The sequence below is a fragment of the Vidua macroura genome, chromosome 10 (assembly GCF_024509145.1).
Source record: "Vidua macroura isolate BioBank_ID:100142 chromosome 10, ASM2450914v1, whole genome shotgun sequence".
NCBI classification, from domain to species: Eukaryota; Metazoa; Chordata; class Aves; order Passeriformes; family Viduidae; genus Vidua; species Vidua macroura.
In genome coordinates, this window is record NC_071580.1 from 1,201,250 (window position 1) to 1,216,800 (window position 15,551).

Sequence of the window (15,551 nt, forward strand, 5' to 3'; positions counted from 1 at the left end):
CACTGGAATACAAAGACTTTTTCTTCAGGCCAGCTTTACTAATTTTAACTTTTTAACTTTTTTTTTTTTTTTTTTTTTTTTTTTTTTTTTTTTTTTTTTGCTTTAATGGCCCTGCTGGGCTGTGGCCAGGCAAGAGGAGGGGATGGAAAGCTGTTTCCTTTGCAGGAGTGCTTTTTCCAAAGGGGGATGTGATTGCCAGCCTGGCCAGGAGAGTTTGCTTCCTGCCCCAAGGAGCTTGGAAGTGACAAGGAGCATGGACAGGAGAGTCACAGACTCGGCCTGATTTGAATCCTGGATTTTATGAGCATTTCCTGGCAGAAGCAGCAACCAGGGAAAGATTTCCTGGAAAAGGGGCCTTTATCACCTCACCTGCTGCCACTCACCTGTGGGTTTGGGGGTGACTGAAGCCTTGAGAGGGACCTGTTGGGCCAATTTCCACCAAAAATATTCTCTTGATTGTTCATTTTTTCTCTTCCCAAACCATCCAAAGCTCCTGGTCCACGCTCATCCTTCCAGAATCTGTAACAAACCTGAAAGTGAAGGACAGGCAGAACGGTTTGTATGAAATGCCTTGAAACCCTTGTTTTTGTTGGAAATTAGTAAAAAAAAAATTAACTAAGTCCTTTTTTTTTCAGAGAAAATGCAACTCTGAGGGTGAGACCCACCCAGGCAAAGCCCTGTGCCCAAGGAGAACTGGCTGGGACATTTCCCTGTCCCTGTAGGTCTCACATGTTCAGAGCCCAGTGGCAGCTCCTGATTTCCAGTAGCGTGGCAGAGGCTGCATCATCACCCAGGCCAGGAATCCTCCAGATTTCCCAGGAAAATTGTCTCAGCTGCTGAGATATGAGCAGAGTGTAGCCTCAGGTGACTCCTGGAGGTCACCACAGGTGCTTGAAGTCCATCAGCCCTGTCAAATGATGAATTTCTGGGACTCAGTTCCATGAAAACATCAAAATTCAGGGATACTGCCAAGGCACTGTGGTGCAGGGACATTTCAGCTGTGGTGCCCTGCAGCTCCTCATGCCAAGTCCTGCAGGGAATGGGGCATTCAGGGGCCCCTCAGGTGCCCTCGTGCTGAACCCACAGACCCCCAGGGCCAGGCTGTGACTCCCACCCGGGATCTGCTGCAGTCCCAGAGCTGGCTGGGGAGGAGTTTTCCCCCCCAAGAACAAGCACTGAGCTCCTGCTGGGCTGCCTGGGGAGCAGGAGCTGTCCTGCTCTGCCACACCTGCTGCTGCTCAGGGAAGGGAAGCTCTGGAAGCACAGTCAGTGCTCACACAAACCAGCGCTGAGCCCTCCGTGGGTCACTCCAACACAAACCCCAAATCCAGGGCAGGCAGTGCTGCTCCTCCAAACCCAGGGTGTTCTCTCTGCTCTGGACTATCCGAGCATTTGTATCTGGGGGAAAAAGCTCCTTCAATTTCCATAGCAACAACCACATTTTCCTGAACACGACACACACAGACGCAGTTGTTAGAGACTGAAAAACAGTGGTAACCAAGAAACAGAGACATTTTATCTTTTCCTCCCCAAAAACACTCACTCACTTTGAGCCTTTCCAGAGCAGCTGCAGAGGGGGCCCAGCAGGACAGGGGGCAGGGATGTCCCAGCCAGGAGCTGCTGCTCAGGTTTCCTCTCCTTTCTGAGGGCTGTGGAACATCCACCCAGCAGAGCCTGGCACTGCCCCTGTGACAGGGACCAGCCTGCAGCACCTGAGCTCTGCAGGGGAACGTCCCAGCCTCAGCCACAGCAGGAATGGGGAGAGCCCCTTCGGGAGAGCCCAGGGGCCCCAGGAAAGCAGGACAGCAAACACCTCTCACCTGCGGGCTCCAGGGCTTGGTACTACCTGAGCAGCAGCTGAAGAATCAGATTCCTCCTCTCCCCTTGCAGCTCTCCTTTCCCACAGCAGGCACAGCTCCAGGAATGTCCCAGCAGCTCCTGCTCTCAGAGAGGGTTCAGCAGCAGCCCAGCCCTGCCTCAGCCCACTCAGCTTCAGAGAAGGCCATGACCATTTATTCCAACTGCTGTGTGGCTTCCGAGCTGCACCCCCAGGAGGACACAAACATCCAAAGCTCTCCCACTTTTCCCCTCCCAACAGCAGCACACTCACACCCCTCAAGTCCCACTCAGGCACATGGGTCAAAGCCCTGGTGTGTAAGAAAGTCAACTTTAGTTTCCACACATTTGGCATCCAACAGGCAGTAAAAAAAAAAAAAAAGGCTTTATATTTTATTTTTTGTAAAAATCTTTGAACACATGCAGACTAAAACCAGTGTAAGAAAGTCTCCACCATGTTTAAACAAATAACTATACTTAAATATAAGCGTCTGCAATTGACTGGTATAAAAATAATGTACGTTTTGCTTTTTTACAGAAATCCTTTCTCCAGTTCTCAGCTCAATAAACAATACACAACCCTAATACATACAAGTGAACCTGATCGTTTGCCACCTCTGGGATACTGCTAAGGTATTATGTGCAAAAGTTGGTAACAGTTTCTTTCCCACAAGAAAAAAGAATCTTCTACACCTTTTAGGAAACCAGATGGGGTTGAAGCTGTTGCAGCCCTGGTGGTGCCTGGCAGTCTGTGGGCTCGGTGCTGGCCCAGCCCCGCAGCCCAAGGGGCTCAGTGGCAGTGCCAGGACTGGCCCAGCCCCAGTCTGAGGGCTCCGTGCCAGGACTGGCCCGGCCCCGCAGTCAGAGCTCGGTGCTGGGACTGGCCCAGCCCTGCAGCCCGAGGGCTCGGTGCCAGTGCCAGGACTGGCCCAGCCCCAGTCTGAGGGCTTGGTGCCAGTGCCAGGACTGGCCCAGCCCCGCAGTCCGAGGGCTCAGTGCCGGGACTGGCCCAGCCCCGCAGTCCGAGGGCTCGGTGCCGGTGCCAGGACTGGCCCAGCTCTGCAGCCCAAGGGCTCGGTGCCGGTGCCAGGACTGGCCCAGCTCTGCAGCCCAAGGGCTCGGTGCCAGTGCCAGGGCTGGCCCAGCCCCAGTCTGAGGGCTCCGTGCCAGGGCTGGCCCAGCCCCCAGCCCGAGGGCTCAGCGGCGGTGCCGGCCGTGGCCCGAGCGGCCGCTGCCGTGGTGCTTGCCGCCCTTGTGGGAGCGCTCGAAGGAGCGCGAGCGCTCGCGCCGCTCCCGGTGGTGGCCGCGCTCGTGCCGGTGCTTCTTGGCCGCCTCCGAGTGCTCGCGGGATTTGCTCTGCGAGCGGGAGCGGGACTTTTTCCGCTTGTGGCCGTGTCTGCTGCTGCCCTTGAGCTCCTCGCGGCCGTGCTTGGCCTTGGCGTGGGGCGAGCCGTGGTTGTGGTGCCGCCGGGGGCTCCCGCTGTGGCTGTGCGAGCGGCTGCGCGAGCGGGAGCTGTAGGTGCCCGACAGGCTCCGCCGGTTGTTGTAGCTGCAAGAGACAACAGTTAGAGCGTGTCCCCGCACCGGGAAAAGCAAACACGTCAGCGCTTAGAGCTCCCAAGGTACTGCAAGGAATCAGGCTCTGTCCCTCAGGGGTAAGTGAGGGAGGACAGGGAATGTCTCGGAACCTGCCCCATGGAAGGCTGGGGTCAGCCATGTGCGATTTAAGGTCCTTCCAACCCCAACCACTCTTGTGAGTCTTTCAGTTGAGCTCATTTGAAAATAAACAGCTCAAACTAAAACCAGAACGCAGCATCTTTTGTCCACCTTATCAAGGGTATTCCGTCAACACCACATCACAGATTAGGTGTTGCCTTTTTCCTTCAGTAACTACACTGAGATCCAAGTTGGCAGCCTCCAACTTATATGTGAGCCTGAAGATTCTTATGAAACCCCTATCTAAAGCCAGCAGCTCTCCCTGCATCCCCCTCCTCCTGTACCATGGGAGGGGCAGAGCCCTGAAGAGCCAGGCACTGCACCAGGAACACTGACACAGGGAGGCTGCACACCTGGGGCACTTCTCCCTCCTTCCAAGGGCACTGTGCTCCCAGAGACTGCTCTCACTTATAATGCAATCCTTGTGAAGACAAACACCAGCCCAGAACAGACTCCTCAAGTGCAGTACAGTTAGGACAGGCTAATTTTACAGCCTGAACTCTCAAGAGCAGCTCCACACACAGCACTGGGAGCCTCAAGTGAAGCCGAGCCTCCCCCTCCCTTTTGCTGGCGGGCACTCAGGAGCGCCCCTGAAGCCAGCAGCCCCCGAGCAGCCCAGCCCCACTCACTGCCTGCGGGGGCTGTGGGAGCGCGAGCGGGACTTTGTCCGGGAGCGGGAGCGGCTGGCGCTTCGGCTGCTGCGGCTCCTCTTGCTCTCCTTCCTCAGCCTGCAGGGCACAAACCAAACTGCTCAGGCACTGACACGCCACAGGAGCTCGGCACGAGCTCCCTGCACTGCAGCTGGAAGCGTTGGTACTGAAGTGTTCTCTTAGCAGGAGAGTTTTACCTACCCGTTGTAAGGGCTCTTGGAGGTTTGCTGCCTCTCCTCCGGCTCTTTTTTAATGGTTTTGGTATTCACAGACACTGGAGATTTCTCCTCCGCTTTTACTTCTCTTGGGGAAGCTAAGAATTAGATTTCAATTCAAAATCAGTTCTTTATTCATCCTTTGTCATAAACACACTGTACATCACTCAGGCACCTTCACCAGGACTTGCACTAAGTGTAGATATGAACTCTACATCTATTATTTCATCCCACCTCTCCACTTATATTCACTCCTGGAATGGGGTATTTGTGGGGAAACCCTCTGCCCATGAAAAAGGAACAGAACTGGGACCTTCAGAGCACACAGCCATGCTCACCTGGGGCCAAAAGGTACAAAATAGAAGTTGCCCTTGTGCCCCACAGTACAGAACGTGTTACCTTGGCATTTATTTCCAATGCTATAGAAAGGATTAAGCCTGCCCAGCAAAATTAGGTTTCATCTTTACAATAATGGTACGAATATAAATGAGTAACAAATAAAATTATCCAGTTAATATGTCAGTCTGTCTCTACAGACAGTTGATGCAACCCAGAGATGGATTCACCCTCCATGGAAGGGCTGTTAAGCCCACCAGAGCTCCTGCTTTCAAACTCTTCCAACCTCGGCTCCCTCCTTGCAGAAAACACTTCCCTTGTTCTGTCAGAAATTCACACTGCCCAGCCCAAAGACGTCTGAACACTCAGGACTCCTCAGGAGAAACCATGAGAGTTCAGACAGACTGGCCAGCTCAAAATACATGTTCCATTTAATTCCCCGTGATGCCAAGGCAGTGCTGGGCCTCTCCCTCCTCCATTTCCTGCCCACCAGCTGTCTGCTCTCACTGCACCAAACAGTTGCCAAGCACATTAAAAACCAGGGAAGGAATTTTCAGATACCTGCTGCAAAATGGGCTATAAAGGCTATGGCAGCACCCCCAAATTAAATCCCAAAAGCCTCTCTTCACATCACAGAACACACAGCAACTCCTGCTTCATCATCTCATTCTCTTAAGGGTGTGTATTATTAATGTATCACTCTCTTATCCGTGGAAATGTGAAATAAAGCATCTCCTTTCTAATCTGGTTTCAAGGCTTTGAGACTGGTTTTAAAATCTATGTTAAAAAAAAAAAAGTGAAAAAGGTTTTTCTGTTCAGAAAACAGACTTACATGGTTTGGATGCAGGAGAAAAGCCACCCAGTGTTGAGAGTGCTGGAGTTCCATCTGGATTTAAACCTTTTGCTTTCAGTTTTGCCTCCTGTAGTGCCATTTTCCTCTTTTCTACTTCTTTATCCAGAAATTCGTAATTGGGCTGTGGAGGTAACAACCAGGTAAGAAGCTGACCTAATGTAATTAATATTTTATCTCATTTCTGAAAAATACTGAGTTGGCTTTTAATGATCTGTCCAGTAATGTAGCTTCCAGAATTTGTTCTCTTCTCAGAGCTGCCCTTCCCATTAGTACATCTGTATTAGGCATTCCCAAACTTTTCTGACAACCATAACTCAGCTCAAGCTGCACTGAGCATCAAGCAGCAAAGCCCAACATGTCAAACTCACCTTCTTTCTGGTATAAAGCTTCAGAGTTGTTAAGCAGATCTCCTGAATCTCCTCTTCCGTGGTGCCAAAGAGCAGGAACCAGTGGGGACGGGTAGGCAGCGGGATCTGAAAATCAAACAAGGAGAAGCTCACTGGAGATTTCAGGTCAGGTTTTGTTGAAATATTTCCATGAATTTCCTTGAAACCAGAGCAGCAGCACTGCAAGGCAGAGCTCAGTGCAGGCAGGGCTCACCTGCAGGGCTCTAGCAGCGAGGTAAATGCACGCACACGCGATGGTCTCCGGCTGGAAGCGAACAAACACGTTCGTCCGGAGGCTGTCGTTCATGTAATTCCTGAAAAAACAAAGCAGCACAGGTTGCAACTCCAGTTTGCTTTTCTTTTAGAGGATAACAATACTGGAGACTCAATTGACTTTATTATTTTTTCTGTTGTGACATTAAACGTGTGATTTCTTTCAGGTTGTGCTGGATGTTTACATGTGTCACTCCGTGACAGTCTGCAGCACTGCCACTGTTTGAAACCCCAAGGCAATAATGTGCAGCAGTAAATCCAAGCAGTGTGGAACAGCCACTTCCTAGCTGAAGTTACCCTGGGAAGTGGCCACTCAGTTACAATTTAACAAGTACTTTGCATCCGTCCAGCTGATTGTCTTAAACACCAGTGGGTTTGTATTTAAAGATCAATGTAGAACTCAAGAGCCATCAGGAGAGCAAGGTGCATTTTCAACCTACCATTGTCCAGAGGCTACATGCAAGCTGCAGAGTTTGTAAAACTCTGAGTGCATTTAAATTTTGTGTGCTTTGAGTCACTTCATCCAGGGAGATGCATCCCATTTGCTCACTGAGTGTTGGAAAAGATCTGTGAGTTAGAACTGGGCCCTGATGTCCTGAGCTGCTGCTGTTGCACAGGGCTGGCACTGCCAGTAACACGTGCCCAGAGATGGGGTGAGCAGCAGAGCTCCTTGGATTTCCAAATTCCCAACATGGGAGAGAGAGCAGCAGTCAGTCAGTGAGGACTCTACACCCCCATGCCCAGCCTGGCTGCTAAGTGAACATGCTGCATGCACTGTCACCCTCTGTTTAACTCAAGTTTAAAATCTAAATCAATCAAAGAAACACTGGCAGAATGGTCCCCCACGTGTCCTTTTAACATACAGCAGGTAGGCAACAAAGACATTGAGAAACAGTTGTAACAGTTACTTCTAGAACCAAATATACAAATCCTGGCGCCAGGACAGAACTAGGAGGTGCTGCCCGATGGCTTTGGGTGACGGCAGTGAACTCGCTGAGGCTTGCACTGGAGAGAAGGGCAGCCAAAGCAGCCATCCCCAGGTCATGGGCTGAGGTGCAGAGGGCAGAGCTCTATGACTTACCAGCAGGGACTACCCTTCAATCAAAGAGTAGAAAAAAGAACAAAGTTAAATTGAGTTCTCCATCGCTACACTGGAATCAAGCCATGAAAATAGTAAGCAGAAACAAGCACCACGAGATTGTCCAAATGTGTTTAGGTGGTGACTTACATCTCATTGCTTTGCATAGGGATCAGCAGGCTTGTTATTTCTGCTACTATTTTCCTGGCTAGGAGAAGAATGGAAAATAGCAACTTACCAGGCTGTCTGTACCAGGGTTTGATTACGTTCACATTCTAGGACTTGTAAATACATAACAATGATCTGAGGAATAAGGAGGGGGGGGAAGAAGAAAAGAGACTCAGTTTCTACACAAAGCAGGAGTAAGGAAGTACATATATACATATGTAAAAATGAAATCAAACAGTATGCCCAAACAATGGGAGCTCCTTCTCCCCAAGCACACGCTCTAAGCTCTCATGTCAGCCCACCACATTCAGACATTTCTTTATTTCACTACTTTTCTGCTATTTTCAAACCAGCCACCTTTACCCTTTCCCAGGGAAGTGACTTTTTTTATGGCTGCTTGTCCAAGTACTCTGGCAAAAGTTTTAATAACTACAGGAGAATAAAGAGAAGAATACAGGTCATTCTGACACCTGTGTTTCTTGTTCCACAGCTCCCAGTGAGGCACCAAGGTAGAGTAAGAATTACAATTACATTATTATTGAGAACTCACCTTATGAGGATGCTTGACATGAACACAAAATCCCAACTCCTTCAGTACCCTTCTTTCTGCTTTGATTACTTGATTTTTGGTGTTTATGTAGTTCTGATCAAGTATCAGGGGGCTTGGAGTCCTATAGTTTGCAAGAAATAAAATCAAAACTGTTTTGCATATCCAAAAATAACGGCAACTCTGTTTTCCCTTCCAACCAACTAATGGCAACAGAAACCGGTTTTCAACTCCTGCAAGCAAGTTTAAGCATTAATCTTGTGCTGTCCAAGTTTAGATAAACTAGTTTAGTCGCTGCTTTTGGCTAGCTACAGATTAGATGGCTGAGATAAAAAAAAAATAACCTTCTGCTCCTGTGTGTGCAAACTGCACTGCTCCAGCTGCTGGAAGGAGTTGGCTTGATGGGGCACTCCCAAGAACTTTTCCTCTCCGTGGCAGAGGTGGCAGGAGTCCTTTGCCAGGCAGGATTTCAAAGCAGAAGTAAGCCAGACCAGGGTTCTCACTGGCATTAAAGTAGCACCTCGTGCTCTAAAATTGCAGTTTCCTATGCACTGAAGAGCAGCTGATTGACCCTTCAGAGAAGCCAGCCCTGCCCTGTGAGTGTGAAAGGCTGAGTGAAGCACAGAATTAACCTGGGACACGGGCACGGATCTGCCTGGGACTCTGGGCCTGCTCCCCTCTCCAGGGGTGCCAGGGATGATCCTGCTGATGCCTGCATTTGCAAAACAACAGCTCACTTCAGAGAGAGATTTCAAACTCCAGCACTGTCAATCCTAATTCCTCCCAAATCCAACCCCTGAACTGTCCAGAGCATGTTTAATCACAAAAACCTTCTGTACACTTGATGCACGAGTGTCACACTCCATTGCATATTTGCTTTGTCCGTGCTTAGACTTGACCTTTCAACATTCCACATGGGATATTTTAATCCACTTCCTCCTGAAGACAGACCAGCTTTTTCCCTGTAATATGCCTCACACATTCCATGTGCTTTCCAAAGCAGAGTAATGTTTTTTCAGCTCGTTATGCTCCAATAAACCACGGTCTGTGTACACGATACACCCCAAACACTGGTGACAAATTTATTTTACATTACCTTCAAAAGAAAAAGAAGTAATGCAAAGCGGATTCAAAATACAGCTTTTGTTGTATCAGACAAAACATTTCACTACCAACTTGCAAATTCCATGAGTGGATCTCACTTCTCTTCCCTGATAGGTCACAGAACAGAAAAAATACTCAAAAAATCAAGGTTCCCACCCCAGGAAGAAAGGGTCAATTTAATGATAAGGCTGAAAAAATCCAGTTTATGCCATGACCTCTGCAGTCACCTGGACAGGCATCGATGGCCATGGGCAAAGGACACCAAAACCTTCTCTAATGAAAGCACCTTGTTGTACCACCATGCACCTGAAGCATGAGCTGTCCCTGCTCTTCCCAAGGGGCTCAGATGCAGCTCCCAGCTCTGGAATGAAAAACTGCAGCTTCCTGGTGCCAGGCTGGACCTGCAATTCAAGTACCGTCTCATTATATAAAATGCCAGGTTTTCCATGCTCCAGCAGAGTAACTTCTCTAGTTAAGTGTTACTCTCACTCATCAGGGCAAGTTTACCAAGTTTTTCATTTCAGCTCCTCTAAATAAATGCAAAATTGGGAGATTTTTTGTTTATGGTTGGCTACTTTTCTTTCTTTTCTCCCCATAAATTAAGTGAAAATGAAAAGCTTTTCAAGCCTCTTTAGGATAATGACTTCAGTGAGGAGCTGATTGTGTCCAACACTTCAGCACTACAGAGACAGGCTGAACAGAGCTCTGGAGTGGGACAGTGGAACAACCAAGCTGAGCTCTTCCCATCAGTGAAGCTGATTCACTTCCAACTCATTCCCATCAATTTTACTGGTGTTGAAAATATTTCCTTCAGTGCTGCTCTCCACTATTTCATCTCCAGATCACTGGCATTAACAGGATCTGCAGAGCAGCACCCAGAGGAGTTCAGGTGTGCAGGCTGTTTGTCAGCAGAAAGCTCCATCACAGGTGGGAGATCTCGGGTTACACACTTAGGACAGCCATGACTTCCAGTCTATTAACACAGTCTCCAGTGGGACTGCTCAGGATCATCCACCACCCCACCTTCCACGTGTCCCTGTATCCCTGAGAGCTCTGGCAGAAAGTTAAGGTGGCTCCAAGCACAGCAGGACAGATGGGAGCCTTTACTGTAGTTTAAGTTTTCACTGTCCTTGCACAGGGCCATGGGATCAGCACCAACAGTTCACACCTGGCCCAGGTTCCAGAGCACAGGGCCAGGAAACCCAACATGCCAAGTGTGCTTTGCTTTTCTCTGCTGTCCCACATTGCTTTGGTCACAAGTCCTACAGCCCTAAGGAAGCCATGAAAGCCATCAGTTTATCCAGACAGGACTTCCAGACAATACAGCCTTTTATCCACTCATGGAAAAATAAAAATCTGCAGGAGACTTAAGTGTTTTACTGCACCTTATTACTGGCACAGGTCAGGTTCTCCACTGCATCGATTCACCAATTTAATACTTTTGCCATAAACTCTTCAATGTTGGTAAACAATTATTTACAAGTTATAAACTTCAGAGATTCCCCTTTGAAAAACTTCTTTGTTTTCTACTGCGAAAAAAGAGGAACTTTGCCAGTGCATTTGCTGCACTTAATTCTCAGTCCAAGAATTATCTTAGGGCCAAGGAACAAACTAGAGAAAAAGAATTTATAAGCTTATATATGAAATATAAGCTTCAAACCCTGTATAGCCAAGGCGTGTTACAAGTTCCTACTTGGAATCTGCTGGTAGAGACCAGCACTAGAGCTCCAGGCAAAACTTCATCTTTAAGTACAGAGCACACAGTGGCCCTTCTGGGAAATCAATCCAACACTTAAGAAGCAAAACTTGATTGGGATTTAGATTGTGTAACAACCCAGAAGGTTAACACACACCGTAATGTGTTTGTAACAATAAATAAATTACAAATACCTTTTTTAAAAATCACTCTGACAAATGAGACCTAAGTTCTCCACACAGCTGCAGTTTCATTTGGTGCAATATTATTAACCTTTGATGTCTTTGGCATGACTAACACTCGGAGCAACAGTGCCCTGCGTGGAGTTTTGTTCCTAATGAGCAAAGCACTCGTGACAAGTACAGCAGAGCACCAGCAGCCCGTGTCAAGGAGCAGAGATCTGTTATGCTGGTCAGCACAAGAACACCAGTTCTCTGCTTGTCTCCAGGATCACAACCACAAGCAGCACAGGTTTGCAGGCAGTCTGAAGGCACCAAGGCCGTGTGTCATTAATGCAGCCCCACTGCAGGGCCCCTGAGTGAGGAACAGCTGACTGAGCACCTCAAAGCACCATGTGAGATTACAGCACCACACGAGTCACATTTCCAGTCTCAGGACCTTCTGCAGCTTTCAGGCACAGTTAAAGGAAATAAAATCAACTTCAAACTACATTCTACAAGTTAAACAACAGTTGCACTTTGCTCAGAACAGAGAGGTTTTGGCACACAGTTATTTCAAAAGCAGTTTTTCCACAGTACGAGCTTTTCTCCATGCACACAAACATTTTTACATGCAGTTCTACATCACATATGCTCGTCAAAGATCCCAAAGAAATTATGCTTGTCCAAAACACTTATTTAGCTTTTTCTTACTTCTCAGCATTAGAAATACCACCTCGGTTGACTACATGTCTCATAAAAAGACAATTCCAATGCAATTCCCAGTTCTGCAAACAGGTACATAGAAGGGACTGCTTACATCATAATTGATAAAAATGTACAAATTCAAGACTTCCGTACCCTTGTTTTACTGTGAATTCAAGCTGCAATTATACAGAGCCAGAAAGTGGAACTAAGAACCCAAAACTGGTTAAGAAAGAAAGCAAAGCCTACCCAAACTACCCCAAATTCGTGTGCAGGTTAAGCGCTTCAGTTAACAGAAATGCTAGACTAAAAAAGAAAGTACAGCAGCCTGTTTCAGTTCTGGGTTGTGTGTGAGAGACTAACTACAGCCTAAGTGTTAGCTCAGTAAAATATAATAATAAAAAAAAAAAAAAGGTCAAGCTAGTATTCTAAAAACCTGGACAGCAAAGAAAAAAGCTTATAACAAGATACAGGAGTTCTTCCAAATGGTTCACCAGCGGCCAACCTGTTAGTCCCCCGATTCCAGTGACCTATGCTCAGAGCACTGGCTTCTCCTTGGGGATTTTCGATACTTCACTCACTGTTGCCATGACGACAGCTTCATCTTTATGTACCACTCCACATCACCCAGGCTTTGGTAAATGTAGCTGGTCGCTGTATAGTCGGTTGCAAGGGAAAAAAGAGTTGAAGTTAATAACGTGTACAGGTGATGGAATTGTCAGCTTGTAAAAAGTACAGAAAAACGTTTACATCCTGCTTGCTAAAAAAAAAAAAAAGGGGAGAGGGGGTGTGCAAGTCTGAATGTCAGACTGCAGCATTTTTAAGGTTAATTTCATGCAGATTCACTCAGAATCGCAGAGCAACAATACCCATTTCTCCCGAAAATAATGGGTAGCAGTGCACGATTTCTCTGGACATGATGCACTTTAGGCACCACGTAACATGCACAAGTTGGGATTTGGAACAGGCTAGCTGGAAAGATTTAAATTCACAGGTTAAGTTCAGTTTCTCTGATCCTTCACACAGCACAAAGAAACAACTAATTTATATTCTCGTTGCAAAGAAAAGCAAGGCATATGATTAATTAACTTTCGCTGCCTGGACAGAGGCCAGAACACTACTAATCACTGAGCCTGCTGCAGCAATTCCAATAACCAGACTCCCTTTGGAACTGGGGAAGACAATCCCACTGAATTCACACCTGGCAAAACTTCACACAGCTCTCCCAGGGCCATCGGGGAGAACGGCTTTAAAGGCCACACAGAACAAAGCTAAACTCCAAAGTGTAACACCAGCTCTTCCTTCTTGGATCTAGAACTAACTAGGCCAACACCATCAGGAGGCAATAAAAGCCAAAGCTCCGTCTTCAACAGAAGCATGACCAGGATAAAGATACCAACAAACAGCTGGCTTCCCTAAGGGATTTCTACTCTGTTTCTCAGAAAAGCTTGCACAACACGAGTTTAAATTCCTGCCCTCACCTGGTGACACAGGGCAGGGAAATAAAGTGAGCATTTAACACTGCAGCTGAAAACAAACTCCTTTTGTAACTACAGAGTACCTGAAACTTTAAGCAATCAGGCACCAGAAGCAAAGCTCAAGTCTCCAACCCCAGACTGTGACACTGCTGCCCGACAGAATTAAGGGGATTTTGTGTTTAGCAGCAACCTGGAGAACTCCTTCCCTTCAAGCACGCCTTCTTCCTTTCAGTGCACCGGTTATTTGCTTTACACATGAAAAGCGTTGCTGTACACACAAAGAGCAGCACTGGGCACCCAGAACTGGGACAGCTCTGCCCCACGTGCACACGGCCAGGTGAGCCCCCACTCCACCTGCACAAGCACACCAGAACAGCGCCGCTCTCACTTCCTGCACCTAAAAATGCCTTCAGCCTCCCAGACTCATTACACGTTCCTCACCACTACAGCTGCAAACACCGCAGGCCAAACCAGGCCTTTTTTTCAGGTACTTTCTAAAATGGCTTTTTCTAGAAGGCAACATTGTCACCACTGAAAGTTCAGCTTCTTCTTAACAGGTACTTTCTTAACATCACAACCACACTTGGACAGCCACAGATTAACGAGAAAAAAAACCATCAGGACTGCTAAGTATGGTTAAAAAACTGGAGAATACACAGCAACTCACTAACTGACTGCGCACACCTAAAACTATCTTATAATAACTACGAGATGCCAAAAAAATCAACAGACCTGAAACTACAACCACGGTCCTAAAACTAGAACCAATACTTGCCAATCATAACTCGCAGCTAAATCAACAACGAAAACGGGTCTACCAAGTGAACAAAAGCAGAGGCAGCCGAGATTGCACTGTACTGCCTACACAGCAGCCAACGGGCACTCCCTTCTCAATTTTAGGTCGTTGAACTTAGCCTGGAAAAATACTGTGAATTGAGAACTGCAGCGTACATTAGTGGTAAGAGGTGCTTATGCTCATAACGAAGCTGATCTTACCTTTTTGCTCTTAACTGCCGCAAGTGATGGAACACGTTGATCACGTCCCTTATCCGACGAGGCGCCTCTTCGATTTTGGACGCGAGATTGATGCAGGCCATAGCAACAATCTGAAAAGAAGCCCCGTTTCCGTTAAGCAAACAATCTTCAGCCCAGATAAAGTGAGAATTACGTAACTAAGAAGCAAATCCGCCAGGCTCGAAGCGGGCGGCCTGCGCGGCGCGTGGCCGCCCCACCAGCCGCCCTCTTCCCGGTGCCCCCGGGCCGCGCTCACCTCGAAGCTGTGCTTGACGAAGGACTTGGAGTAGAAGAACCGATGGAACAGCACCTGCCCCGTCGCCATGGCCACCTGTGAGGGCAGAGCAGGAGGAGGGAGAAGGAGCAGAGTCAGTGCCCTGGCCCAGCCGCCGCCATTTTGTGTGAGGCACCGCCGCCCCCCCCCGCGCCGCCTCACGCCCTTCCCGCCGCCACAATGGCGGCGCCCGCCCTTCCCTTCCCTTCTTTCCCTTCGTGCCCCCCTGGAAGCCCCGGCGAGGGCCCACCTGCGGCAGCCGCAGCAGGATGCCTGCCGCCTGGATGAGCTCGCAGCCCAGGATGCGCAGGTCGGTCTCGCACTGCAGGTCCAGCCCGTCCTGCATGGAGGGGGTGGGCGAGAGCCGCTCCTCGGGGATCAGCGAGTGGTCGATGGTCAGCGACACCTCGGAGTAGAGCCGGTCGCCGATGAGGATGCCCGGAGGGGCGGCGGCGGGAGGAGGAGGAGGCGGCGGCGGGGCGGGCGCGGCGGGGCCCGGGTGCGCGGCGGCCATGGCGGCGTGAGCGGGCGCTGGAGTCCGGCTCCGCTCCCGGCAGCGGCCGCGCGCCGACTGCGCGGCCCCGCGCGTGACGCACGCGCCAGCGCCGCCGGGAAAAAAAAAAAAAAAGAGTCCGCGGGACACGCCCCGGGAACCGGGAATGGGAACCGGGAATGGGAACCGGGAACCGGGACAGGAACGGGAGCAGGCGTAAACCAGCGCACAACCACCAGGGAGCGGGAATGGTGCCGGATAAGGCTGGAAGAGCACGGAGTCACCGCAGGAGCTGGGGCTGGAAAGGATCCTCCAGGGTCACTCCAGTCCAACCCCTGCCGTGGGCGGAGACACGGTACAGAACGGAGATAAAAATACAGAAATAGCGCATAGCTGGGTAACCAGCGCTCGGGACCTGGATCCGAGCCCTGTCTTAGAGGTTTTGGCGCTCGGAATATGTCACATAAGGATAAAGATCCATGAATTTCGATAAAACCTAGGTGATTGCGGGGTAATATTGGTTGCGCTTTTCCAGACTGGAAACGTCCAGCGGAAAGTTACCTCCAGCTTC

At 49.1% G+C, this 15,551-nt stretch overlaps 1 protein-coding gene across 2 annotated transcripts; it reads right to left on the reverse strand.

Annotated features, from left to right (window-relative positions):
- Window positions 1-2,705: 2,705 nt before the first annotated feature.
- Window positions 2,706-15,273, reverse strand: CCNL1 (cyclin L1). Of its 2 annotated transcripts, XM_053986489.1 has the most exons (11): window positions 14,738-15,273; window positions 14,470-14,544; window positions 14,196-14,305; window positions 8,062-8,182; window positions 7,582-7,646; window positions 6,207-6,306; window positions 5,975-6,079; window positions 5,586-5,727; window positions 4,404-4,515; window positions 4,182-4,280; window positions 2,706-3,385 (listed from the first exon to the last, which is right to left on the reverse strand). In XM_053986489.1, the coding sequence occupies exons 1-11, from the start codon at window positions 14,999-15,001 to the stop codon at window positions 3,034-3,036; spliced, it is 1,545 nt and encodes a 514-aa protein (XP_053842464.1). In that variant the 5' UTR covers window positions 15,002-15,273; the 3' UTR covers window positions 2,706-3,033. The 2 variants fall into 2 exon arrangements, with proteins under 2 accessions (XP_053842464.1, XP_053842465.1); XM_053986490.1 differs by lacking the exon at window positions 4,182-4,280.
- Window positions 15,274-15,551: the final 278 nt, after the last annotated feature.

Bases quoted from the DNA above. Each gene is read 5' to 3' on its own strand.
- CCNL1 (XM_053986489.1), bottom strand. From the start codon at position 15,001: ATGGCCGCCGCGCACCCGGGCCCCGCCGCGCCCGCCCCGCCGCCGCCT. The intron at 14,545-14,737 runs GTGGGCCCTCGC...CTGCCCTCACAG, and splicing joins TCCTGCTGCGGCTGCCGCAG to GTGGCCATGGCGACGGGGCA. The intron at 14,306-14,469 runs GTGAGCGCGGCC...GCTTCTTTTCAG, and splicing joins TCGTCAAGCACAGCTTCGAG to ATTGTTGCTATGGCCTGCAT.